Below are 24,199 nucleotides of genomic sequence, written 5' to 3'. Positions count from 1 at the left end.
CCTTTTTATGTATAGAGGGGATAAATGAATAGCACTTGTGGGACAAAGATGAGTGGGAATGAAAATACAAGGTTTTTTCAGCAAATGTTTATAGCCTGCAAATGATAGAATTTTCATATTCAAGCTTTGTGAAAAACAGCACTCAGGAGCAGAAATGAAAGGTTTGTGTGTGAGAGGATTAAATGGAAAAAGCAACACAACTTTCTGAAATAGAAAATACCCCAGTGTCCACAGAGTGCTGCAGAGCAGCAAAGTTTAATGTCAGTGGGATTGTGAAGGTCAGTGAGCAGATGAGGGTTGATGGAAACTCTTCTCCGGACTGTGAAAAGACTGTACACATCTGGTAGAATAGTCCCAGAGGATCCCTGAGTTTCAGGGGGCTGTGAAGCCTGTTGCTCACTTGCTGTATAGTGCTATTTTGATAGCATCACTTTGTCTACAGCAAGAGAAAAAGAAAGAAACTCTCATTCAACTTCCAGAGCGTGGATGTTTTACCCCAGATGAGACTTAAGGAATTAATAACGTTGAGAGCTAAAGCTTGCTTACTTATATTTGTTTTTTGATTTTTGTATGTGTTTACTTACTTTGCCAAACAGAGGTATGCCTCAGTGAAAGTGGGGATTGAGTGTCATATTATCCTGAAATAGAAGAAATACACTTGTCAAAATAAATATCAGATCTGCATTTCTGGAGCAAAATTTCATGACAGCTGTTAGGCACTTCCCGTGTACTAATTCTAAACATAACTGGTGACCACATTGCCTGCCTGCCCATATAATGTAGAGTTTTCATGTAAGACATTAAGAAAACATCTTTATAGTGAATAATATAATTATAGTTACATAACTGATGTCTCTAAAACAACAACAGAATAACCTAGCTCTCATTTTCTAGTGCATGAGTATCTGATTTTTGCATCACAAAACAAATGCATACCTGTCTGGGCCTCATATTGTTGGGACATTTCCCACCCATGGCTGGAGGGCAGCAGGGAAAATTCAGGGAGAAAGTGTCACATTTTTCTGGCAGGTTTATTCTTTTTCCCTGGGAAAAATTAGGGCAGGGAGGAAGGTTAGATATAAAATTTCTAATCTGTACTGACAGCAACTTGCCTTATAAACTTCTTTTGATTTACATAGGCATAAACAAAATCAGAATCAAGTTCCTGGTGTTTAGACCTGAATATGAAATATGCATGTCCTTCTCCAGGAGAAACACTCCTAGATCAGCTCACCCCTGCTTGAAAAAGAAGGTGATATTCTAAAGATGCAGCTGAAACCTTTTGATTCTTCCTTGACAAAGGCTGTTCTCTATATTTTTAGGGCATCTTTCTTCACAGCAATCTGTACTTTACAGCACAGACAGTTCAAGATATGCTGCAAATGCCAGGGGTTAAAGAATACCACCTCTTATGTTAGTAACAGCTCCCATACATTGAGCTGTCTCTACATAGTACAAACCTACAAGAATCATATTCAATATGGGTTCTTTAGCAAGCATTTTTGTTTGACAAAGTTAGGCTTAATAATATACTTACAGGCAAGATAGTGAAACCCTTACTGACACTGATTACCGTGTTAATCCAAGGTGAATTCATTTTGAAACCAGCAAAATATTTTAAACCCAGAGACATATAGTTTAAATGAATCCTGACCAGGCACTGGGAAATAGGAAATCCCTGACATAAGCCCTGACATAAAAGCACACTTAGTTCATGAAGTACATAAATGAGCAAAAAGGATGTAACAGAGCCAAGAAGGCTAGCAGTAAATGAAAAGGTCTGGGGAGGCAGGGAAGGTGAAAAGAGAAATATGTGGATTAGGTATGTGAGTTTATTTGTACGTAAGGACTTCTTTTATTTTGATACAAGCCAAATATCAATGAAAGCTCAAAAAAAAGCATTTCAGAGAGTTTTCAGATGGAAGGCTTAGAAGAGAACCGGTGGTGTATGGCAAGAGGAGGCTGCATCCTCTGGGAGGGAGAGTGGACCACAGGCAGACCCGCTGCATGCGGTTTGTTTTCTGGTGGAAGAGTTGTTGCTTTAGGGGAAGTGAGAGTGTTCAAGACACTAGACCTTACTAAAGCAGGAACATGTGAGTGATGTTGGCACCAGGCCATGGAGCACCTGGATAGGAGTTCAGCACAGAGCTGGCTGGGGCTTTTCTGATGAAACTCCTTTGTCAGAACAGGAACTTTTTGTGGAGACATATCCCCATTTAAACTCTCTCCACGGGGAAAATATTTCCATGAAAAGTGTGGTCAGAGGGAGGGCAAGACACACCTCTGACCAACGGCCCAGTGGCCAGCACACTCACCTGGGCCACAGGAGTCCCCCAGCGAGTGCCCATTCTGGGATGAACGGAGTGTCATACATCCATGCTACCTTTCTCCAGGTCTTGTGAAGGGGGCAGAGCACCAGGTTAACCCAGCTATACATTTCTCAGCCTGGAGTTGAGACCGGCATGAGACACAGGATTTGCCTGTTCCTGAGTGTACAGGCATGGCTGGGACATCTAGGTTTGTTTTGATGGTCAGGCCACTGCCTCGTCCAGGCTGGTTGCTCACCAACTCATGTGTTGGGCTGTGTCTTTTCTTTAAAGAACTTACATTTTTATTGGCTGGAGCACAGAAGAATATAGGCATCATGAAAAAAGGGTTTACATTGTTAACGGCTGTAAATACCTACTATTTCAAAATGAAAGTAAAATCCCTAACAGGCAAGAAATCAATTCTCAGTATGGCATTAACAGGAGCCCAGTTCACTCCTGTAGCCCATAGGAAACAAAGAGGCTCCAGATCCTGCTCTGAGACACAGCCTCGTTCATCCTCGTAACAGTGCAGGGTGTGTTAGGAGGGAGGAAGAGAAAGGAAAGACGTCCATAGCAGTATTTGGCACCAAGGGACCACAGTGGACTGCTTTCTAGGTGGATTCTAGCTCACTCTGAAGTGGAACTGAGGAGGTGCTGGGGTCACTGTACTGCTGAGCTGCAACAAATCAGTGCCTCTCAGAGACTGGCCTTGTTGTTTTGGGCTGTGCACCAGCTTTGGGTTGGGTCAGGGCAAAGCCATATCAGGCCAAAAACTGTGCAGATGTGCCCACAGGCCAGATCCTTGTTTCTCATTATTGTTCCCACTGGTCACATTCTCCAGACAACTATTAAGGCCAGATCCTCATTTCCTTTTATTTCTTTTTGTGTCAGTCTACTAAAGTAAATGAATCCTAAAGGGGAAAGAACCATGTTCTTCCTTTAGAGCACTAGAAAAGCAGAAAGGGTCTGCTGTGAAACAGAGATACTGTCATGCTGGGGAGGCTCTTGGGTGGGATCCATCCCATATGACTTCAGTTTCCTGGCCTCACTTTTTGGTCAGTGGAAAGAAACAGGCAGTTTAAGGGCACAGTTCACTTGACCTGTTTTCATCCCTATCTTAGGATAAACTAAATCGCTCCCTAGCAGTCTCCATTCCTCTGCAGAAGCTGTGAAGACACCCTGGACAGTTGACTTAGCCAGCCATACACATGACTAGCACTGGCTGAAAATAGTCTTATTCCTTTTCATGGGGTCAATTGCAGGATCAGGCTTGGACTTAATCATAGCCATCTAAGCCGCATGAGGCAGAGCAGCTGCAAAAAGCTTATCTGCTCATAATCAATATTGTTGATCACAAGTCATCTACCCAAAATTATGAAAACTGTGTAAGCCTCATGGGATTAAATGCAATACCACTGTCTTCTCTCTTCTATTTTTTATTCAGCCTTTGAAGTTTTCAGGTATCTTTTTGCCATGCTTTCTACTCCTACCCTTCATCTCAAGGTCTAGATGAAAGTATATTTTAAAATAAGGACAAGGAATCTTGTAATTGTTTGACTCTGGAAGCTGGGTATAAACTCAGCAGCCATGTCAGTGCCACATGCATTCCAATGTGAATTAATTCTCCATAAAAAAGATCTGTTAGAACACTGTAGTCTTTTGCTAAGAGTCAGACGTGGGAGTATACTTCAGTTTTACAATTGAAGTATTACTACTTAATATGATATTGCAGTAAGATCTAGTTTTTAAGGTTGAACCCAAGACCTGAGGTGTAGTAGAATTCCTGCAATCTCAGTCAGATGCAGTGCTACAAATACTTTCAAGAACAAAATCAGATGCTGTCATTTCCCACTGTTTGAAGGTGTTTGTCCTACTGTTTGAAGTGCAAACATGTCTTCTTTAGACAGTATTCCCCATTTAGATGACTGACAGAATGCTATCAAGGCTGATGGCACACAGCATTTGTTTCACCTGACATCGTGGGTGAGCAACTTATTGCGAAAGCATGAAAAATCTCTTATACTTTGCCCTATTGTTTAAACAGATTAATCGGAAAATGCAGAAACTTGTATTGCTTACAGACCTCAGGGCAACAGGTCAGGTTGCAAGAGGTGAAATATCCCTTCAGCTGAAGGAAGAATGCTGTGGCAACTTGACATCTGTCTCTGCACAGTTCATAGGCTGTCCCTACTGATTCAACAGATCCAGAGATCTACTGATCTCTTTGAGGTTGCAAGCTCCATGCTGAATATAGCTCTTACCCGTCTTCTCTGCTGTGTGTTTATCACTGCACCAAGCAAAAATTCCAGTGGCTAACAAACTTCTATTATCCAGTCTCCACATCCCACTGTTCAAAGAGCACGCTGCTACCTAGGACAAACCAGTTTTTCAAGTCCAGCCCTGAATGTATGACTGGCTATAAAGTGAATCATCTGATACGGGGCTTTGGTCACCACCTGACCATGAAACACACCTCACAAGGGGAATTGGAGGTTGTAAAAAAACAAGAAAAAGACTGAAAGGCTCGGGGGAGAAGGAAGATAAAAACATTATAAAACCAACTGCCGCTGCTTGGGAAGTGTCAAGGGGGAGATGATTCACTCCAGGTTCATTATAGGTGTACTGGCAGTTTTGCCTGCCAAAATATGCCTCTCCCTTTCTGGTTTCTTGTGTGACACAGTGGGCAAAGTCAGCATGTCATCACAGCTGCCCTGTTGTTGTGGGGAGCGGTGTGTGCTGCATCAGAGGCTCCCACCCTGCGCCGCACCCAGGCTGCGCACTGATAATCTCCTCCTCTATTCTGTAAAGAGGAGCAGTAAGTGAATGGGGTTTAACAGCTTCTTTAATAGCAAAAGCTTTTGAGCAGTTTGTGGCACAGGCTTTGTTATTGGTAGGGCATAGCTGATCGTCTAAACAGTTAGTGGAGGGGTAATGGGTGCGAATTCACATGCAAGCAAATAGAGGCTAAATTTCTCATGGCACTGCTGGCATTCATAAGCCTCTGCAATTATCTGCATGACCTTCATACTTGTAGGTACAACTGCAAATGTAATTTGTACCATAATTGTGGCTTTCCCCTTCCCCAAGACGTATAAAAGTGTACTGTGTAGCCAGGAAATAAGAAATCATCAACTCATACAGAAGATTTAACCTGAGAATCTGTCACTTCATGAATTGCTTGTTTGCTTTTAATCTGAGATGACATTTTTTACTTGGATACCATTAAATATAGTTATGAAACATATAGTGATTGTAGTGAATTCAGATACTGAGTTTCTATTCAGCAGCGATATTTAGCACACTGGAAACCCACCAGAAAATGCATTTACCTTTGACATTACTTTCTAGTTGCCATCATAGATAAGAAGCTAGGAAAGCCTCGTTTTTCTTTTTTCAAAGAGATCAGTGAATATATAAAATGCAGGGAGATTCTTCAAGATTTAGGACGAACAGGGATCTTATCAGAACTTGCTTGTGGTTAATGTTCAATAGCTGTATTTAAAAAAAAAAAAAAGTAAAAAAAAAAAATAATCCCAGAAGTTCTGGCAAATTTCTTCAACAGACACAGCCGTAAGTATAAAACTGTGATGAAAACAGGTTTCCAACCTAAATCATATCTATGCTCAGCTGTTTAAATTTCCTATCCTGAATGAGAAACTCAACTGTGCTGGTCTTACATCTCCTGAGGATGGAGGCTGGAGAAGAGTCCAGAGATGCTGTGAAGCTCTTTGCCCCCAGACTAGCCTGGGGTCCTCCGACAGCCCAGCACTGTGTACTGCTCTGGGAGTCACTTCAAGACATTGCTGGTGCAGACCCCTACCTGCCCAGAATCCAAGAGTGCTGTGGAGGACAGTGGGGAAGTGAAGAGGGAGCAGGCCTCTTGTGCATGAAAGGTCCTTGCACGCCAGCCTTTTTCAAAGGTCTGGTGTGTGAATGCTCAAGCTTGCTGCCTGTATTTTTACTGCCCTAGTGCAGTTTCTCTCAGACATTTCCGACTGAGTGCCTGGGCTAAGCATCTCACAGACAACAGTGCTACAGCTCAAGCCTTGTTTAATGAGTATCTACTGTGCATGAAGATTTATAGCTGTGTAGTTTTTGGTGTACGAAATGCTGTTTCTGAACTCCGTTTATGATAAACTTAGTTTACTGCAATTGCATGGTCTGATTGACTGCAGACTTACCTCTTTCAAATCCTGTGTCATCTGTGATTCCCTCATTACCCTTCACGGCCCTTTTCATACAGTTTTATATGGCCCTTTAAACTTCTCTCATGATTCATCTGTGGCTATGGCATCCCTCCATAAAGACACCCACATTTCTCATCTTACTTATTTGTTGAGTGCTTTAGATCTAAACCATACCACACAGTTGTTCCTCCCAATCCTTACAAAATCTGTATTTCATGAGCGCAATTATTTTTAGGAACAGTCTCAGATTCAGGGTGGATATTGCGAAATAAGCTAGTCAGACAGCCGATCTCCTAAAGTTAGAAAAAATAGCATTACTCCAGAAAGTCAAAGGCAGGTATAGAGACAATCATAAAAATGGGATTGGTTGATGTCTGTTTAAATATAATTAGTGAAAGTGAATGAAGATATTGCAACATTACACCTTCATCAAAAACTTCTTTAGAGAGCAGCTAGAGGAAGTTGTTCCAAATGTAATATAGAATTTTTCCCTGCATCCTACAAGAGCCAGGCTCTAGGTTACATCTTTTTGTCACCATCTACAGGTGTGTTATATACTAGCACTTATACTGGCACTTCCCTTTTATTTTTTTTTTATTTTTTTTTTTTTTTAAATACAGACAGAAGAATTGAAGAAGGGGAACTGACAGTGAAGACTGAAAAGTAGCCTTGGGCCACAGGGGCTTCATAAATCAGTTCAGTCCAGCATGTCCTTAATCTCTCACATTTAAATCCTTCATGCTCACCTGCAAAATGAAGCTTCTTTTTTTTATGACGAGCTCAGGGGAACCTGTCCAACCCTCATCCCCCCAAAGACTGCTATACCAGGCTTCTCCAGAAAATGGGCTGATAGAAAAAACAGAGCAATGATACCTTTATTTTCCCCTCAGGATTCCCAGTTTGAGGAGCACAAAAGAAAACAAACAAGACATAAAACAAAACTAATGAAACAGGTTTATTGCCTTTCTTCTGGGACAAATCTAGCTCCTGTTGCTGAGATATATCCTGCATCTGAAGCCAGCACTGTGATTGCTGTGCTGGTGTTCACAACACTTTTGGAAATCTGCACAGTAGGACATTTTGTGCACCACAGTGCTCAGATTCCTGGGGTCCTGATTTGGTGATGGAGACAGAAAGTATCTGAGGTAGACACTGAGAGGGAGAAAATGGCAGCAGATTGCTTGCCCCTCCTCTGCTGGGATAACACAGACCCATCCCTTAATGCCAGTTGGATGTCTGGAGTAGGAGGGTGAACACGATCAACATGTTGGACACAAAAGAGTAAACCCTGTAACTTAAAAGCATTAAGAAATGCATTCATTTCCACCTCTTAAAAGTAGGTCTGTGAAGTGGTTTTATGCTCACTTCCCCTTTCTCTTCAAATGACAGATTTTGCTGCATGATCTATTTACTTTTGAGGTGTAGAAGAAGACTAACAGAACCATAGGAAAGTACAGAGATGCAGTAACAGTTTGGAGACTCAGTGATAACACCTGGTAGTGCTTCCCCAATGCTCTGGTTAATATTTACCTGTGGTATAGGAACTATTTAAATAATTGTCGATGCCTTGGTCACAATTTTTGCTTTCAGTAGCAGAGCACGTTGTATCTGGCATGGTTTGAGAAGTTTTCTGAAGACACAGGGACAACTTTTACATCGAGGTCAAACTTTTAGAAAGGCTTCTTCTGTAGTGCTTGCTTTTATCTCAGCTTGTTGAAAATGGCGGGTGTAAGTGGCTGCATGAAGTACTCCATGTTCATCTTCAACTTCCTATTTTGGGTAAGTTGGTGTTTAAATTGTTATTAGTGATGCATGAAATGTGTTCAACATTATCTGAATGCTGTAGCTGCTGTTGTTGAAGGAACTGTAAAGAAAATAGAACATAAGTGGAACCAGAGTACGATTCTAAATCAATGAGGGGAGAATATGCCTAACTTTTTCCATTCCCTTTGTCTTTTTCCTTCAAAATAGCTTTCCCTCTCCACATTCAAAAGTAGACCAGCCATGTGCCTGTCTCCCTACCCATATTGTGCCACTCATATCAAGGGACATAACTCATTTCAGCCAGAAGATAACAGATTCTTCACTTACGATGCATTGTTCTCTTGCTTTTATTGTGTGCTGCTTGCATCCAAACGACATAGTCCTGAAAATGTAGTTGCAACAGAAGATACGGAAAACTCACTTGCATTTTTAACCTCCTAATTGATAAATGGTTTTCATATCCTTCTTTGTGGTTCTTTGCTTTATGTTCAGTGTCATAATTAGTTTCTGATGGTGGACAGTAAACATTTGTAAAATGGTATGGGCTGACAGCACTGCCCATAGCTGTGTCAAGGCAGATACAGCACAGGGCAGCAGGCAGGTTTCTAGGTGTTGTTTGAACCATATTTGTCTATTTATCATATCTTAGCTGGTTTGAAAGAATTTCAGGTCCTGGAAGGTCTGGAAAGGTTTGAGTTAAAGAACATTTCTCTCATGGTTCAAACCCATTGTCAGCTTTCCTGACAGAAATGTGTCAGGTTCACCAGAGGTTCACTGAAACCAGACGCGGAACTGCTAGCCGCATTATGGGCTTTGCCTCAAGGGATTTTTTTCAAGTGAAAAGGTGACACCATTCAAAAGGGACCACAGACAGTGGCCTTGGAAAATTTGTGGCTAGCCAAAATGAGAAGAATTAGCAAAATTCTTTGAATTTCTTTGTGAACCTCACAAAGAAATTCCTAACAGGCCAGTGATGGTTTGGACTGCCTTCCCCTTCTTCTTCCTCCACCTCCATCAAGGCAGACTGAAGATATTTGACATCTGGGTTGAAGTTTTTGTGCAACGATGCTTAAAAGAGTCCATAAGTTTCTGACTTGGAATTACTGCCCCTCAGGAAGTTTTTCCTGTTCACATTCATCTGTATATACTGTAAGCTAAAACACAGGCAAACATCTCAGACTAGCATTAGAAAAGCTCCAAACTGCTTCTGGAACAAACATGTGAATAATGCCCCATATCAAAGCCTCCAGTGGCACCATGGGTTTCCTAGGAAAAAAACTCAGGATGCAATCCTGGGGGAGTCTTGAAAGCTCAGGAAACAAACAGGCATGGAACAAACTTCCCAAACATATCTTTATGCCAACAGTAGGAAAATGCATACTCTATTCTGGGGAAGAAAATGCTGAGAGCATTTGCTGTGCATGTGACAGCCTGGATGGGATAGAATGGGACAGGAATGCAGCTACAGTTACTTATTTTGAAGGAAAGGGTTTAGCACTACCAAGACAGGGAAGAACAGATGTGGTGCAAACAGGAATATGGGCCAATGGAGTACAATGAAGCTGAATTCTTTGATTCACATTCCTCTCTAATTCCTGGAAATCATTAAATTGCTGTAGTAAAGTACAGGCAACAGTGATGTCTTTTCAGCCACTGATCCCAGAGCTGCTTTCCCTGGTGCACGTGGCAGCTGGCAAGTAGAAAATTAAACCGATAGTGGGAAATGAAGGTGACTTTAACCTTAACTAGGTAAGGGCAATGGTTGTATATTTACCTGACATCCTTTCATTTTAAGCCCTTTGCAGTCTCTCTGGGAGTTTCCCCTCTTAGGGGGCTCGGGAATGGGCTTTCCAGCCTTCTGATGCCTTTTTCTAAGCAGCTCTTACAACATAGCTGTTGTATATAGTCTAAGCCAGCTCTGCAGAGTGGCTTTGTCTTCACTATGTGATTTGTGCCCCCTGGGAATCCACAGACCCATAGTGTGTCCATAGAGTTTTGCATTCTTCCAGTTTGGTGAAAGCAAGCTAAGTGTGGGCTTTTGAAGACCTATACTTTGGAGCTGGGTGCTTATATGGACCTTTTTATAGCCCTTGAATTAATCCTTAAATCAGTTTTGTGCATTAAACCTGATATGTAGGTCAGATATTTCCTCTTTCCCTTCTTCAGAGTTTGCAGGACACCCAGTCTCACCTGCTGCCCTCATTTTGTCAGCTTCTGCTACATCTTGCAAAATTGTAGAATTACCACCTTTTTTTGCACTAAATATTGGTGTTGATCCTAGTTTGAGGTGACCTGATTAGTCACAGAGCGATCTTTCATCAGTTGTTGATACCAAAGTTGCAGTCCCATCTACAACCGAAGTGGCTCTTCCCCATACTTGACATCTGAACATCTCAGTCCCTGAAAGCAGCAACAGAAGCATAGATGGTATGCTGAGCCATCAACTGCATTCCCTGTAGGACCTTCCTAGCACTGTTAATTTCAAGTATCTCAAGGAAGTATTTCAGTCAAATGTTTTCCTTAACAGGAGCAACTTTGTAGAGAGCTCCTTCTGATACCTGTTAACTGGTTGCTTAGAAAGTGTGTGCCAGTGGAGGGAATTCCCCATAGGTTTGTGTTCCTGTGTCTGAGAAATGTAGTCTTGATATACTGCAGGTGACAGCAGGCTCATCTGAGGTGATATTAATTTAACTAGGATGCATTTCTTCATCACACCAAGACTGAAGAGCTCAAGAACAGAAGCACCGATTGAATTGAGGGACAACAGTCTCGTTCCTGGTCAGCTTGTGAGACTGTGATGAGGTCACTAATGCTTGGTCAAGGATTGAGGCAAAAGTACAATAGCCGTCTGCTTTTGGGAAAATGGGTGAGGATCTTTTCAAAGCAGCTCTTTCTATTCCATTGGAAAATACTGGCTCATTAAAAATGAAACTTCCTGAAATTAAAGTTTCTTTAGTCAAAACTTTAAGAAAATTTAATAATTAGCATGAAGTATTCCAGGAAACTTGAAATGTTCAACTTAGACTCTTTGGGAACGGACCTTTGTGATTTGTTACTTGAAAACTTTTCTTGATGTGTTCTTGTACACTTCATATATTATGAAAATAAACAGAAACAAAACATTAAGATTTTAATGACATGGCTCTTTTCTTATCAGCCTAGACCAACTCTATTTTTATCATAAAAATATATACACCTTACTAAAAATTTTAATTTATAAATGATGTTTCTTTTTTGAATGGAGGAAATACTGTAGCATTCCCATCTGATTGGTAAGTTCCTGTACATTCAGCTATACTTACCTCTACTACCATGCTGTATTTTTATGAGAGGTCCTATGTAACAAATAAGGCAGTGAGCCAAACTCTATTTGTAGCAATAGCTGCTTCAGTGGAAATTTTCACATTAGTGAGCCCATGTTGTCTGGTGTGTAGCCACATGGCTCACATAGTGCTGCTGAACGATACCCAAATAGAGTCATATGATACCATCAGTTTCTAGGCAGATTCAGTGGGATTCAGAAGGTTTCAGTGGAGAGTTCTAGTTAAATTTGATAACATGATATAGCTGTCATCGATTGTACAGCTTTCCTTTTCATGTTTAAAATGTACTTATAGGAGCTTTACTTAAAGCAGGAAAATGTGTGGTACTCATGTCTGAGTGCTGGCTCTGTTCCATATTAAATAATCTGCTAAAGTCGTTATGGTCTTTGATGCTAAATATTATATGAAACCTTTTGCGGGGAAAGTATTTTTTAAGAAAAATTATCTAAAACATATAAAAATAGCTCTTTTAATTTTAAAAGTTTAGGTCAATCCTAGTCTTCATGGGAAGCTTATAACAACATTTCAGTACCATTTATGACTTGGATGTTAATGACATACAAGAAGATAATTCCAAATCTGACTAGTCTCTGGTCCCCAGTGATGTCTCTTTCCTACCAGTCATCTCAATAGGCACAATCCTTACACCTGACTAGCCTCTTAATTACCTGTCTCCAGCACTTAATAAAGAGAAAATCTGTGTAATTATCATCACAGACAAGGTTAGGAATAGAGTGACTGGTGCATAGTGGAATGATACCTCGATGATCAATGAAACAGGAGCACAACTAGTGATTAGGGAACATGTTTGGACCTGGGATTCATCTACCCTGACTTCAGCATCTTAAAGCAAGTCGTCCCAGTCTAACTTGCACACATACATGACCGAGTATGGTTGTTTTCTGTAAAAATGTAATGGAAATAATAACTATAGTAATTTTATAGGAGGAATATTCTAAGGAGTAGAGATCACCAAATATTGTTGCAATAGAAACAGTAGACTTTATTTAGAACTTTTCCTGATAATAAGACTTAGAGAATAAGTCTGAATAATTCTAGAAACAATATTTATGCAAACATCCCTTATCAAATCTCATGTGTTTCCATTATACAAGAAACAATGTTCTTAACAGCCATGTTATATACATACAATAGCAATTTATATTCCTCTCTCATTTGACAGAATTTCTGTGTGCATCCCAACCACATGTATAAATCATCAAGGTTATACAGAGTCCTCTGAGGTAGAAACATCAGGGATTTGGTGCATAACTGAAGATTTAACTACTTTTATGAAGTTTCCTGGATATGAATCAATATTCTATTCTCCAGCAATTCATGTTTCTTTCACTTTGCCAGCCAAATGATTTCAGAATTTTGGCCAGCATCTGGTACGATTTGGATGCTGAACATTCATCTAAAATTGCTAATCTTTCTAAATACTCTCCATTTTCTCCTGCAGGTGTGTGGTTTGGTTATTTTGGGAGTTTCTGTATGGATACGTGTTAGCAAAGATGCTCAGCAGGTAAATGTAGCATTTATATGAGAACCATGTAAAATGTGGAAGCTACTATATATACTTTCATTTCTCATTCTCATTTCCCCAAATTTGTTATGTTTTTGTTGAGGTGGTTTGTGTGGGTAAAGATCAATGCATATTAAACAAGGTGGTGCAGGTAGTCAGATAAAGTGATTGACGTAAGCACAGACATGTGACTACAAGAAATGTCTTCTAGTGTTATTAATGTAGGTTCTTGCAGATGCACACAGATTTCTGTTGGAAAACATGTCTCTCTCTCCTCTAATGAAAAATAATGATGGATTTTTTATTGATTTCAGTGTTACAGAGAATAATGAGGAGCCATGCAACTTAGACTTTTTAATGTATTTCCCTATTAGACTACTATAGTCATATATATCTATATATCTATATCTAGGGTTACTTCCATATATTTCTAGGGAATATTTTTACCTTTCTCAGTATCTTCAATAGCACAATTCTTATTTCCCCAGTAACTTTGAAAGGGAACAAGGATTTTTCTCTTCTATTTTGAGTGGCTCCTTAAAAACACCTTATCTTTTTCCCCTCAAATTTATACAGAAAGACCCAAAAATCTTTTTTTTTTTTTTCAGATTAAAATATCCTAACAACCCTCCTGGAGGGGAAAAGGGGAAAGTCCCCAAGTTCTGCTCCTGGATTTTATCTGGGTTATTAGATAACTTCAGAATTTATGACTTTCCTTTCCTGCAAAGCTAGGGAAAATACAATTTCAAGGACCCCTTGATCTTGCAGCCGTGCAGCAGAGGCTGGTCCTGTTGGTGCAAAGGCCCTTTGGCCCTGTGGGCTTTTTGCCAAGCATGCTCCCAGTGGCACTGGCCTCTGACTTGCAGCATGTTTTCCACCACCACTGAGTGAAGCTGATTTCACAGCTCATAGATGCTCCCCTGAAAGGCACTGTGCCATCTTTGTCTATTGGTGCTTTGTTGTACCAACAGGAAGAACAGTAAACTCCAAGGTTTAAACAGTATATTTCTTGTGAATTTGGGCCATAGAAACCTAAATGAATGTGAAAATTTAATTTGCACATTTCTATTTCCAAAAAGGCTTTCTGGCCATGGAAATTAAAAAATGGCCAGGTGTGGCATGGAAACATTTTTCTTCAGCTTTCAGATTAAGCCTTTAGTATAGATTAAGTTGCAAATCTTCAGATCACTCTGCTGCTGCTTTACCGCAGTTCGTTAGTTAAGAACAATAATTTTTAGGTCAGTATTCTCCCATCGGGAAATAAAACAATGGTGGAGATAAGAGAATAGCTTTATATATTTCCTGCCATTTGGCTGATGACGCTGTTGCCCTTAGCCAGTTCCAGATGCCCTATGTCTGGCAGAGGAAGGATGCAACAGAATTCAGTTCACGATGACATTGTGTCACAGGGTAAATTAGGTCATGGTGGAGAGCTCTGCCATTCTCTGCTGTGGAAGAGGAAGAATTACAACTTTCACTCCTCAATCAACATTTTACAAGAAGCTAAAATTGCCATACTTGCTGGTTGACCATCTCTAGTATGATGACTCAGATGGTACAAAGGAGTTCGGAAAACCATAACCACTATTATACTTTCTTATTTTTGGGGAGATTTCCTATTCAGAAAAGCATACTTCAGTGTGTTCCAAACTGGTTTTCTTACGTGACACTTAGTACTCCCCAAAACCTGTGAATTAAGAGTAGAGACCAAAACTGAAAGTTTTTTCTCACATTTTTGCCTCTAGACAGGCAAAGTTCCCATTCAAATCCAATGTATGTTTTGCTTGAGTAATAATTGAACAGACCATAAGGATTTGGCTGTAGATGAATAGAGCTTTCTAAGAATAAATAACAGGAGGTTCAGTCCAGCTTGGAAGGGGAAAGAACAACACATTCTTCAAATTATACTTGTCTATATACCTTTGCAATTTCCATCAGAAGATAAATGTGACAACTTCCAGACATTTTTGCTAATCTTGGCACCAGCCACACTGGAAAATATTCTTTGAACATTTTTCCCTATTTTGGCCTTTGGCCTTAGGCAGTCCTATGGGAGCTGAATAATTTGATATTTAATAATATTGAGGTATATGAATTGTTTTGTTGAATGTCCCACACATCAAAATACAGTCCTCATCTATGAGGGTATTATTAGAGATCATGCCTAAAAAAAAAAAAAAAGAAAAAAAAAGCTGTTTTGGAAAATACATCTATTTCTCTAGTATATCCAGCATCACTCTGAGAAGTGTTCTCTCAGGAACTGCCACAGAGTATGTTTCTGGCCTTCTAATGACAAACAGAGGTTTTGTTTCTTTAACATTTGGTTAATGTAGGGGAGATTTCAAGACAATCAATTTTGCTACTTCCAGTAAAAAGCAAAGATTCATCGACTGAAAACAAATGAAAGCCACTTTAAAGATGAAATCTTTATTTACTCTGCAAAGTTGACTTTAATCTTCTGCAGAACCAAAGACTGTGAAAATCCAAGTTCTACAGAGCTCCCCAACCAAACATTTAAGAAAGGAGCATTAGAGACTTGCCTATTTATGGATCAGAATTTCTCCGTGGTTGATAATCAATATATTTATCAGTTATAAAGAAATTATCTTGTTTTGAGTAATACAGAAGTTTTTAGGAGGAGCTTCTTATAGCTGAAAGATTTTTTTCCCTCTCTTTTCAGGAGCTGGATATAGACGCCAGCCTGTTTGCAGGGGTTGATCTGCTGATAGCTGTGGGCTCCATCATTACGGTCCTTGGTTTTCTGGGGTGCTGCGGTGCCATAAAGGAGAGCCGGTGCATGCTGCTATTGGTAGGAAAGAAAAACATTTGGCTACTTTTAACAGGCCACAGTTACATTTGATGGATAAAGTCCTTGCAAGTGGTATCAAATGAAGATGGGGACCTTTTCGATTAATCAAACGCTTGATTATGATCATGTGTTCTCATTACTTACCTTGTGCTTGAGCCGCTTCTGAATTCTAGTGCAGAAAAACTGATGGGTGGTCTCATCAAGATGACAGGATCCAGAGAGCTTCAAGCATGTCACTAGTTTTTTGGGCATCCAGGCATCACTGAAGTTCCCTTCACCAGTTCTCCCCCACTACCCATCCCATTTAATTTTGTAAATTTCCAGTTGCTCCCTTTGCTGGTCTTCCTAGAACGTACGTACTGCCTATACTCCTGCCCAACATGTCTCACCTATGCACTGCCCATCATGCCACTACTCTGGTGTGCACCTTGTTTTGATCACCAGCTGAACACACTCTGTCTTGAGCACACCCTTTTCTCATCGTCAAAGACAAAATTAACTGGAGCAGCTCTGACTGGAACTTCAGTTCATTCTACCTACACGGTTATTCAAGCACATGAAAGTTTAGCATTCACTAGAAGAAACTGTCTCATCTTGGCAAAAAGTGCTATGGTTTTCTCCCCCTTTTGTTTTCTTTCTAGTTTTTTATTGGACTGCTTCTGATCCTGATCCTTCAGATCACAGGAGGTGTTTTAGGAGCAGTGTACAGATCTCAGGTAGGGTATTATTCTGCATTGTCATTGATGTCTTCCCAGAGTTTTGTTTCTACCCTGAAAACTAATAAAATATTTGAACTTGCAGATTGAAACATCCCTTAACAAGACTCTCCTTGAGAAGGTGAATGAATTGCAAAGCTCTACAGGAGAAGCTAAAGTGTTTCAAGAGAAGTTCCAGAAGTTTGAGAAAATGGTAATTAAAATCTAACAGAGGGCAGGGGTTGTTGCTATCTGTTCTACCTCTAGCATTTGGCTGTGCTTAATTTTATGGCTACTCCACCATATATTTGAATTCTATTCCCTGGGGATGGGGAAGAGTCTGACTTAAATGCAAGTTAAAACACTACACAGGGGGCTTCTGCTCTCTTGATAACAGCATGGACTTTCTGTGCTGATTTCTTTGTGCAATAGTGTTTATAAGTCCAATGGAGCAAAGACACACAACATGCAAGTGAGACTGACAGCTAAGCTGTTTCATGGGAGGGATGGCTGCTTCTTTGTTACAGCTTTCCATTCTGAAGGGATATTGTTCCTTCATTGCACCCCAGCTAAGAGCTATCCAGTACTTTTAAGGCAAGATTACATCAAGGATAAGGAAAACCTCAGGAGCGTATTTCATTTGGAATATCCTATTGCTACGCAGTCTTTAAATGCCACACTTTATTGTGTAAAAAGGAGGAAGAAAATACGTTGAAAGGGAAGTTTGTTTTCACTGTGCTTATACTTATCCTGGCTTCCTCCACCTGCAGGACCCCAAAAGATGGACACTTAGTGCCAGATTGCTCCTGGGTATCACATAGAGAATACCCTTGAATCTCACTATATCATTGATGGTGCAGACCCTTGCCCCTCCCACTAGTACCTGTATCTATACGCTGGCATAGTTCTTGCTGTTATTTTTTGCTTTAGTCCCTAATAGGTGATGGCTTTGAATGGGTAGGTTTGAACAATTCCTATTTTTTTAAAGGCTGCTGCTATGAAAGAAAAGGAAGCAAGAAACAATATTTGGGTGGCTTATATTACTTCCACTTCCACTTCCCCATTCTACCTCCAGCTTTGTCCTCTGCTTCTGAGCCAGTTTATTTCTTCTGATAGAATAAACAGTCCCCTGGAGATATGATTGAAGGGTGAGCAAAATGAAAAATCCCATAATTACTGTATTAATTTTTAAATAGACCAGGATTGTTTTATGATGTCCCACGGCTTTTGCTTTTATACAAAATTATGTGAACATTTCCAGCTGGTTTTTGAAAGGGGGAAAACCTCAAGCCCAAGTCTGCACCTCTGAGGTTTAGTGGCTTGAATAAAGTGGAACATGAAGTGAAACTGCACCTGGTTTAGGTTTCACAAACCCCAAATGGAGCCCTGGCCTCCTCAGTCCATTTCTAATTTAAAGGGCTAACCGTCATTCAAAGTGGTTATTTTTCTAGATTTCAGAGTTTTATGTGCCTGAATTTTACATTTTCAGCCTGGCTTTTCAGGATGTGAGATGTGGATGTTACTCAGCTGTTACTTACCTTCTGCAAATATAACCTGCAGAAAGAAGACTTGATTCTCAAAAAATACTATGCCCGGTGTTGCTCCATGTTCTACTTCCATTGACAATTACTAGCTTTATAGTATGTTAATGTTTTCTCAGCAGTGTATGCTGAAAATCTTGTCTTTTTTTCTCTTTTTTTTTTTAAACTTGTGCACTTATATTTTTATAAATGGTGTGGAAATGTAAAGGGTGTTTGAGACATACTGATTTGGGACATGGGAAAAGATAAAAGAAAATTTCTCCTTCGTTGTTACTCTCCGCTCCTTTGCCTACTCTCCTTGAACTGCAAATCACCACCTTTTTTCCTCATCTCCCCATTTCCTCCTTTCTTACAGAACCATTGCTGCGGTTTGCTGAATGGACCTGCAGACTGGGGAAACAATTTTCAGGTTCTTGGTGGCAATAAAATCTGTGAATGTGAACTAGAGGACAGAGAATCAGACCTCTGCATCTACTTTAAAGGCAAATACATTTTTAAAAAGGTGAGAAAAATACAATATTCCACTCTTCTTTCCAACAAGAGGTTTTAACCCAAGGTTGTCTTTGGTGACTGGCATAGTCAGCAGTTCTGTACCTTTCTAAAAAGGCAAAGTTTTGCCTTCTCTTTATTAGTGAGAATTGCCCCTGTGCCATCTGTTATGCAAGTCCTGTGCGTACATGAAATAATAAACTGCTGGTTCCTCTCCCTGGGATGTCTCTATTTCAGCTGTGCAGTGCAGTCCCCTTAAAACCTCAGCAGTCAGCATGGTTACTATGGGTGAAAACTATTATGGCTTTGGGGTCAGGGTATGCTTTTGGGTCAGAATAGCATGTCAGCTACCCTTTGACTCTCCTTCCTCCCTCAGAAGGTTACGTTCCCACCCAGGCTCATTCTGGTGGTAGACATGTTGATTCAGAGGCTTTCAAACGGCTAAGGGATGTTGAAAAATGAACACATTAAATGCAAGACCTTTGGGGTTTTACAGTCCTTTAATAAAAAACCACACACTCATTTTGCAGGATCTGCTGGAAGAAAACCTTACATGTAGTAGGCTTCATGGCAGCATACTCAATGTGTAATTTCCTACAACTACAGCTTTTTGAAAAGCTTGTGGCAGTTAATATAATAATAAGGTAAAAATGTCTGGTGACAGACAACAAGCAAGCATACTCAAAAATTGGTAGGTGGGCAGCAGAGATCTAATTTCAAAATTTATCTGTCTCCTTATGTGGAAATTTGGACTCCATGCATACAAAGAAAAATATGAAAAAAAGTGGAAAACTTTCAGACAATAACTGCACTTTTAGAATGGTAGTAGTACAAAGTTTGCCAATCTGCACCTAGCACAAAGCAGATTTTAGCAAATGTCCATTCTGGTCGTATACTTTTCTAAGTACAAAGCTCCTTAGCCACGTCCTGCCTGAACACTTAATTTCCCCCCTGTGTAGTCCCACAGAAGCAAATACCATTTTAAAGCAAGGGAACAGTCTGGTTAAGTAAAGGATGCCAGAACCCAATCTGGAAATAAGATGTATTCAAAGAGTCTGTTTTGGCCACATTTTAATGTCTTTTTGGCCTCAGGCAAACCCTCAAAGGACAAATGAGAAGCCATCAGCAAAATTACTGCAGGTGCAAGATGTCGCTCACATGAGCACACAGATTTCATGGTGATGTTAGACATTAGTACAGACATACAACTCTTGTGATCCAGGACAAAGGATTTGAAATTCAGTGCAGTTCTGAGTCACCTTAAATGACAGGATTTTTAGAAGGACTAGAAAGAGAAGACCCATGTGTTTATTGTGAGGGAGGAAATATGGTGAAAGAATATAACTAGATTTGGGGGGAAGGCAGTTGTAGTGTTGGAACACTACTGTAATTTTGATGGATTTAAGCCATACTTGGCTTTCCCTACAGTTTGCAGGAGTATCGTCAATGCCTGGAGAAGATGTAGTCATTATAACAACAGATGTATGTGTTTAGCAAAAATGAGAGTAGCTCTGCATAGAGCTTCAGATATGATCACTCTCCTCCTCCTCAGGCCCAGCCCAAGACCACCAAACATTGGTCACAAATAATTTTTAAGCTGGGTTGTGTATCCAAATACTGTTAGTTGAGCCCAATTCTAATAATAAACTTTGAAGTTTCAAATCCAAAGATCAGATTAGTGGAAAACTGAAGTTCTCATTCAGATCTGGTTATTGATGCATTGGCTCTTTCCTAGCAGCGCATGGTTATCAAGTGAAAGTAAGAATAAATGCTTCTTTCCTTGTCAGCTGAAAATCATGCAAATGTTAGGCCTTACAACTGTATGTCTTCATTTGGAATTGTACTCTTTTGTCATTGGCTACTAAATTTGTCTTCGTATTTGGGAAGGCAAAGACTAGATATCTTTCTCAGAGCACAAGGTACACGTAGCTGTGTTCTTTGTGTTTGTTAGCAACAAGCCAGGGTAAATTCAAATAGCCTTTCTTTAACAGAGAGAGAGAGAGAGAGCATGAAAGGAATTATTTTAGAAGATGCATTCCTAATAACCTTAGGATAATATTGCTTACCTATAATTAATCATTTTGTCTTATTTTTCAGCCTTGTGGAGATGTGATTATTGAATTCCTTGAAGACCATCTGCTCATAATTACGGGGATTGCCTTTGGACTGGCTGTTATTGAGGTACCAGTATACAACATTAAAATATTTAGTAGCTGACAAGCAATATGTTCTACTTAGAAATACACTGGGAATGGGATTAAAACACCTGGCATGCTCAATTAATAGACAGGGGAAAACCACCTCTCACCTTAGTTATAATTTTACTGTTATTTCATATAAATGGTATACAGCTGGCAAAGCCGCAATCTTCAGGTGGGATCAGACCACCCTGCTGCCTGTATAAGTGTATCACATGGGACTTTTTCTGCAAAGATTTGACAGTCCTGGAGCCAGGCTGTGCCTTCACAGCAAGCCCTGTGGACAGAGGGGTGTGTGGATACCCAGCCCCAGGCAGACACAAGGCAGAATAGCTGGTCTTTTCCTCCTCTTTTCCTTCTCTGCTTGGGGAAAAAGTCATCTCATAAGAAAACTTCACCCCTAAACTGCATATTCTTATGGTACAAATTATATACAAATAATTATGGTACAAAATTATTATTCTGTGGCATAATTTATCCATCAAGATGGTGCATGAATGTACCTGAGTGCACACTTGTGATGCTCCATATTTTTCTGTGTGTAGAAAAAACAGAGCATGTGAGCTCTTTATTTTAATTGCTTCATCATACACTGAAGAATAACACACAAAATTTTCTCTCAAGTGAGGAGGAAAACCAGTGAGGTTATCTAGTCAACTAGTTGACAAATGATAGGCTTCATTTAGGAGAAAATTACAAAGAAACAGGGGATTTCATCATGCTGATTTCTTCGGTCATTTTCTTTCTTTTCACTATTCCTCTGTGGTTTCCCTCCTCCCCCACCCCCCGCCAATGGATGTTTGAGGGAAAAGCAGAAATGACGAAGATTGCTGTGCAAAGTTCAGTCTGTTATTCCAAGTAAAAACTTCTTAACATCATTGGCAGAGGATTGCTCCTCGTGGTAGAAGAGCGGGCAAGAGACCTAACTCAAAAATACATTTCCAGGAAAATAGTAGTAAGTGGGGAAGAGTTAGGCAGCTGCAGCACTGGGAGAGGACAGGCCACTAACTTCTTACTTGGCACAGCCTTCTTCTTATTTAAGGTGCTGTATGTGGGGGTTCAGGTCTCTCATCTGACATTGGTGGGGAAATAGGTGAAATGCACCAATATTAAAAGGCCTCTAAAAATGTAATAGAAATGTAAAATTGCATCTGTATCCTGAAGGTAAGTTATAAGTCACTTTGCTCTAGTTACTGCAGTTACACGAATTGTGGCCTTTAGTTCATTAGCCACCATTCTTCCCTGTTCTCCAGCTGGCCTTTTCTGTGATGGCTACCTCTCCCAGTCATAAAAGGATTAGAAAGCAACATGAATACACAGTACGAGCCTCAGCTGGTACAAATTGTCAGCTGGCAATTTACACTTGATAAATATTTAGCCTTTCCAAAGATACTAAAATCAAATAATTGCATATCAAAAGCAAAGTGCTCAACCATCTCTGCTCTGGAAAACATCTGATTAAATGAAGTGGACAAAAAAAAGTGCTCTTCCACAGCATTCCCCCATGTGCCTGCTCCCCTATGCCACTTGTGGGCTGTTAATGCTGTATTATGGGAAAGTATACTGAGAAGAAGGGCCCAGTTTCACTTGGGCACAAGTGAAAATGTGGGCCTGGTATGTCAGGGAAGCCCTGTTGGCTTATTCCAGCTGTGAGTCCATCCCCTTGTCTTAGCTGTAGCCCTGTGTCCTGTATGCTCTCCATTGTCTCTTCCTTAAATAAATGAATCATGCTGGTGTTCATGGCTTCCTAAGCATCAACTGGACAGTTTCCACTTTTGCGAAACACCTTCAGAGACTGGTGAATTTTAAATCCAGAAGGAAGCTTTCTGATCTTCTGATCTTGCCAGCTGTCTCTCACAGGCTGTGGAATTTCACCCAGTAATTCTCATTACAGAAGGTGACCCTACTGAATTTTATATTTCAAGCAACAGCTTCTTTAGAGGACTCAGTGTTTCTATCCCAAATCTATTACTGATTTGTTACATTACATAAGATTTGTTGCATGATCATTTGCTAATCGGTATGGTGGGGTACGTGTATAGATGTGTGCCTGCATACATATACACATGTATGCCTTTACACATATTTACACATAAGAATGACAGCGGAAAAGAAGGGAGATTTCAAAGAGAAACAACCCTTAGAATACACAATGAAATCAGAAAGTTCCTCCAAATTTTTTAGAAAATAAAATATTGAATATTTGTCTGAATTTCTTGAAATTCTCAGTGTTTGCTGCTCCATTTCAGCTAACAATTGCATTTTAAACCTCCAGAGTTATAGGGTTCCCTGTCCACAGAGGCAATCCATCTTCTAAACAAATTGAAGTTTTCCATCATGTCTGCAGTCTTACCTGTGGTACATACTGATTTCATTAAAATGGCTATAATCTAGAGTCATGTTCTTTAAGAATTACAATGGAAAAAATCTTCTGTAAGCAGATTTAGCCTGCATGTAAATCCAAGACATTTGCAAACAAAATGTTCCCACTGTGTATCAGTTGTATCTTGGGATTTCCAGGACTGCCAAGTAATACCAGAAATGTCTTTGTTTTACAGATTCTTGGTTTGGGGTTTTCTATGAGCCTGTACTGCCAGATCCAGAGAAAATGAAACTATGGAAGTGTCAGAACGATGTCACCAGCCAAATCAAAACCTTTGTAGATAGAAGGGTATTTGGCTTGGCATATTCAGATAAATATATGCATGTCCTATGCAGCTGTTCTGATGAAAACGGCAGCCCTTGTGCACATGGACGCTTCATAATTTACAAAAGGACCTCCTTATACTTTGTAAGGTTTAATTATGTGAATGTGAATTTTTATTTGCAATAAACATCTTTCTTAGTGTTTCTGAGGAGTTTATTTCATCTGAAGACAGCATCTAAGTCATGTTGAGATCCCAAGTTCACCATGGGTGTTAACGCCACCCATAGCAAAGTCACCATCAACAGCTGTAAATGATCTTGCAGTGGCTGACTGGTCTGGAGAAGCACATGCCCCCGGGCAGCTTTGCTTGCAGGGCAGGGTATTTTCATTACGAGTGTCACAGGTCAATTTGACACTTAATATGGTATACATGGTCAGGGCTTTGTTACTTGTGAGAAGCACGGGGACTAACTCTCATCCAAATAGGAAAGCCGCATCTCCCTTCAGGGACATTTAAATGAATATCCTAGCAGCTGAGAGGGTCACTCTCAGGCCCAAATGATGCTTAGATTGCATGCGAGAGTTGTATTTAGTGGCACATGTTTTGCAAATAAGCATCGGTGTGAAATCCAAGCCCATGTGGAGGCAAGCCGTACACAGAAGTCATGTGGGTGAGACTTCACCCGGAGCAGGATGAGCAGCGGGCTTGCCA

The 24,199-nt window shown here is 40.2% G+C and overlaps 1 protein-coding gene across 1 annotated transcript; it reads left to right on the top strand.

Annotated features, from left to right (window-relative positions):
- The first annotated feature begins 4,500 nt into the window (after nucleotides 1-4,500).
- Nucleotides 4,501-23,690, top strand: TSPAN8 (tetraspanin 8). Its single transcript, XM_080393862.1, has 8 exons — nucleotides 4,501-8,275; nucleotides 13,046-13,108; nucleotides 15,789-15,917; nucleotides 16,559-16,633; nucleotides 16,719-16,826; nucleotides 18,509-18,655; nucleotides 20,740-20,823; nucleotides 23,399-23,690. The coding sequence occupies exons 1-8, from the start codon at nucleotides 8,216-8,218 to the stop codon at nucleotides 23,450-23,452; spliced, it is 720 nt and encodes a 239-aa protein (XP_080249988.1). The 5' UTR covers nucleotides 4,501-8,215; the 3' UTR covers nucleotides 23,453-23,690.
- Nucleotides 23,691-24,199: the final 509 nt, after the last annotated feature.

Source organism: Falco punctatus (genome assembly GCF_963210335.1).
Source record: "Falco punctatus genome assembly, chromosome: 6".
In the NCBI taxonomy this organism is placed as follows: domain Eukaryota; kingdom Metazoa; phylum Chordata; class Aves; order Falconiformes; family Falconidae; genus Falco; species Falco punctatus.
The sequence above is the reverse complement of the archived record's forward strand: the minus strand, read 5'-3'. Positions and strand labels throughout refer to the sequence as shown.

Coding starts and splice junctions, on each gene's coding strand:
- TSPAN8 (XM_080393862.1), top strand. CDS start 8,216: ATGGCGGGTGTAAGTGGCTGCATGAAGTACTCCATGTTCATCTTCAAC. Junction 13,109..15,788: donor TTAGCAAAGATGCTCAGCAG/GTAAATGTAGCA, acceptor CTCTCTTTTCAG/GAGCTGGATATAGACGCCAG. Junction 15,918..16,558: donor GCCGGTGCATGCTGCTATTG/GTAGGAAAGAAA, acceptor TTTTCTTTCTAG/TTTTTTATTGGACTGCTTCT.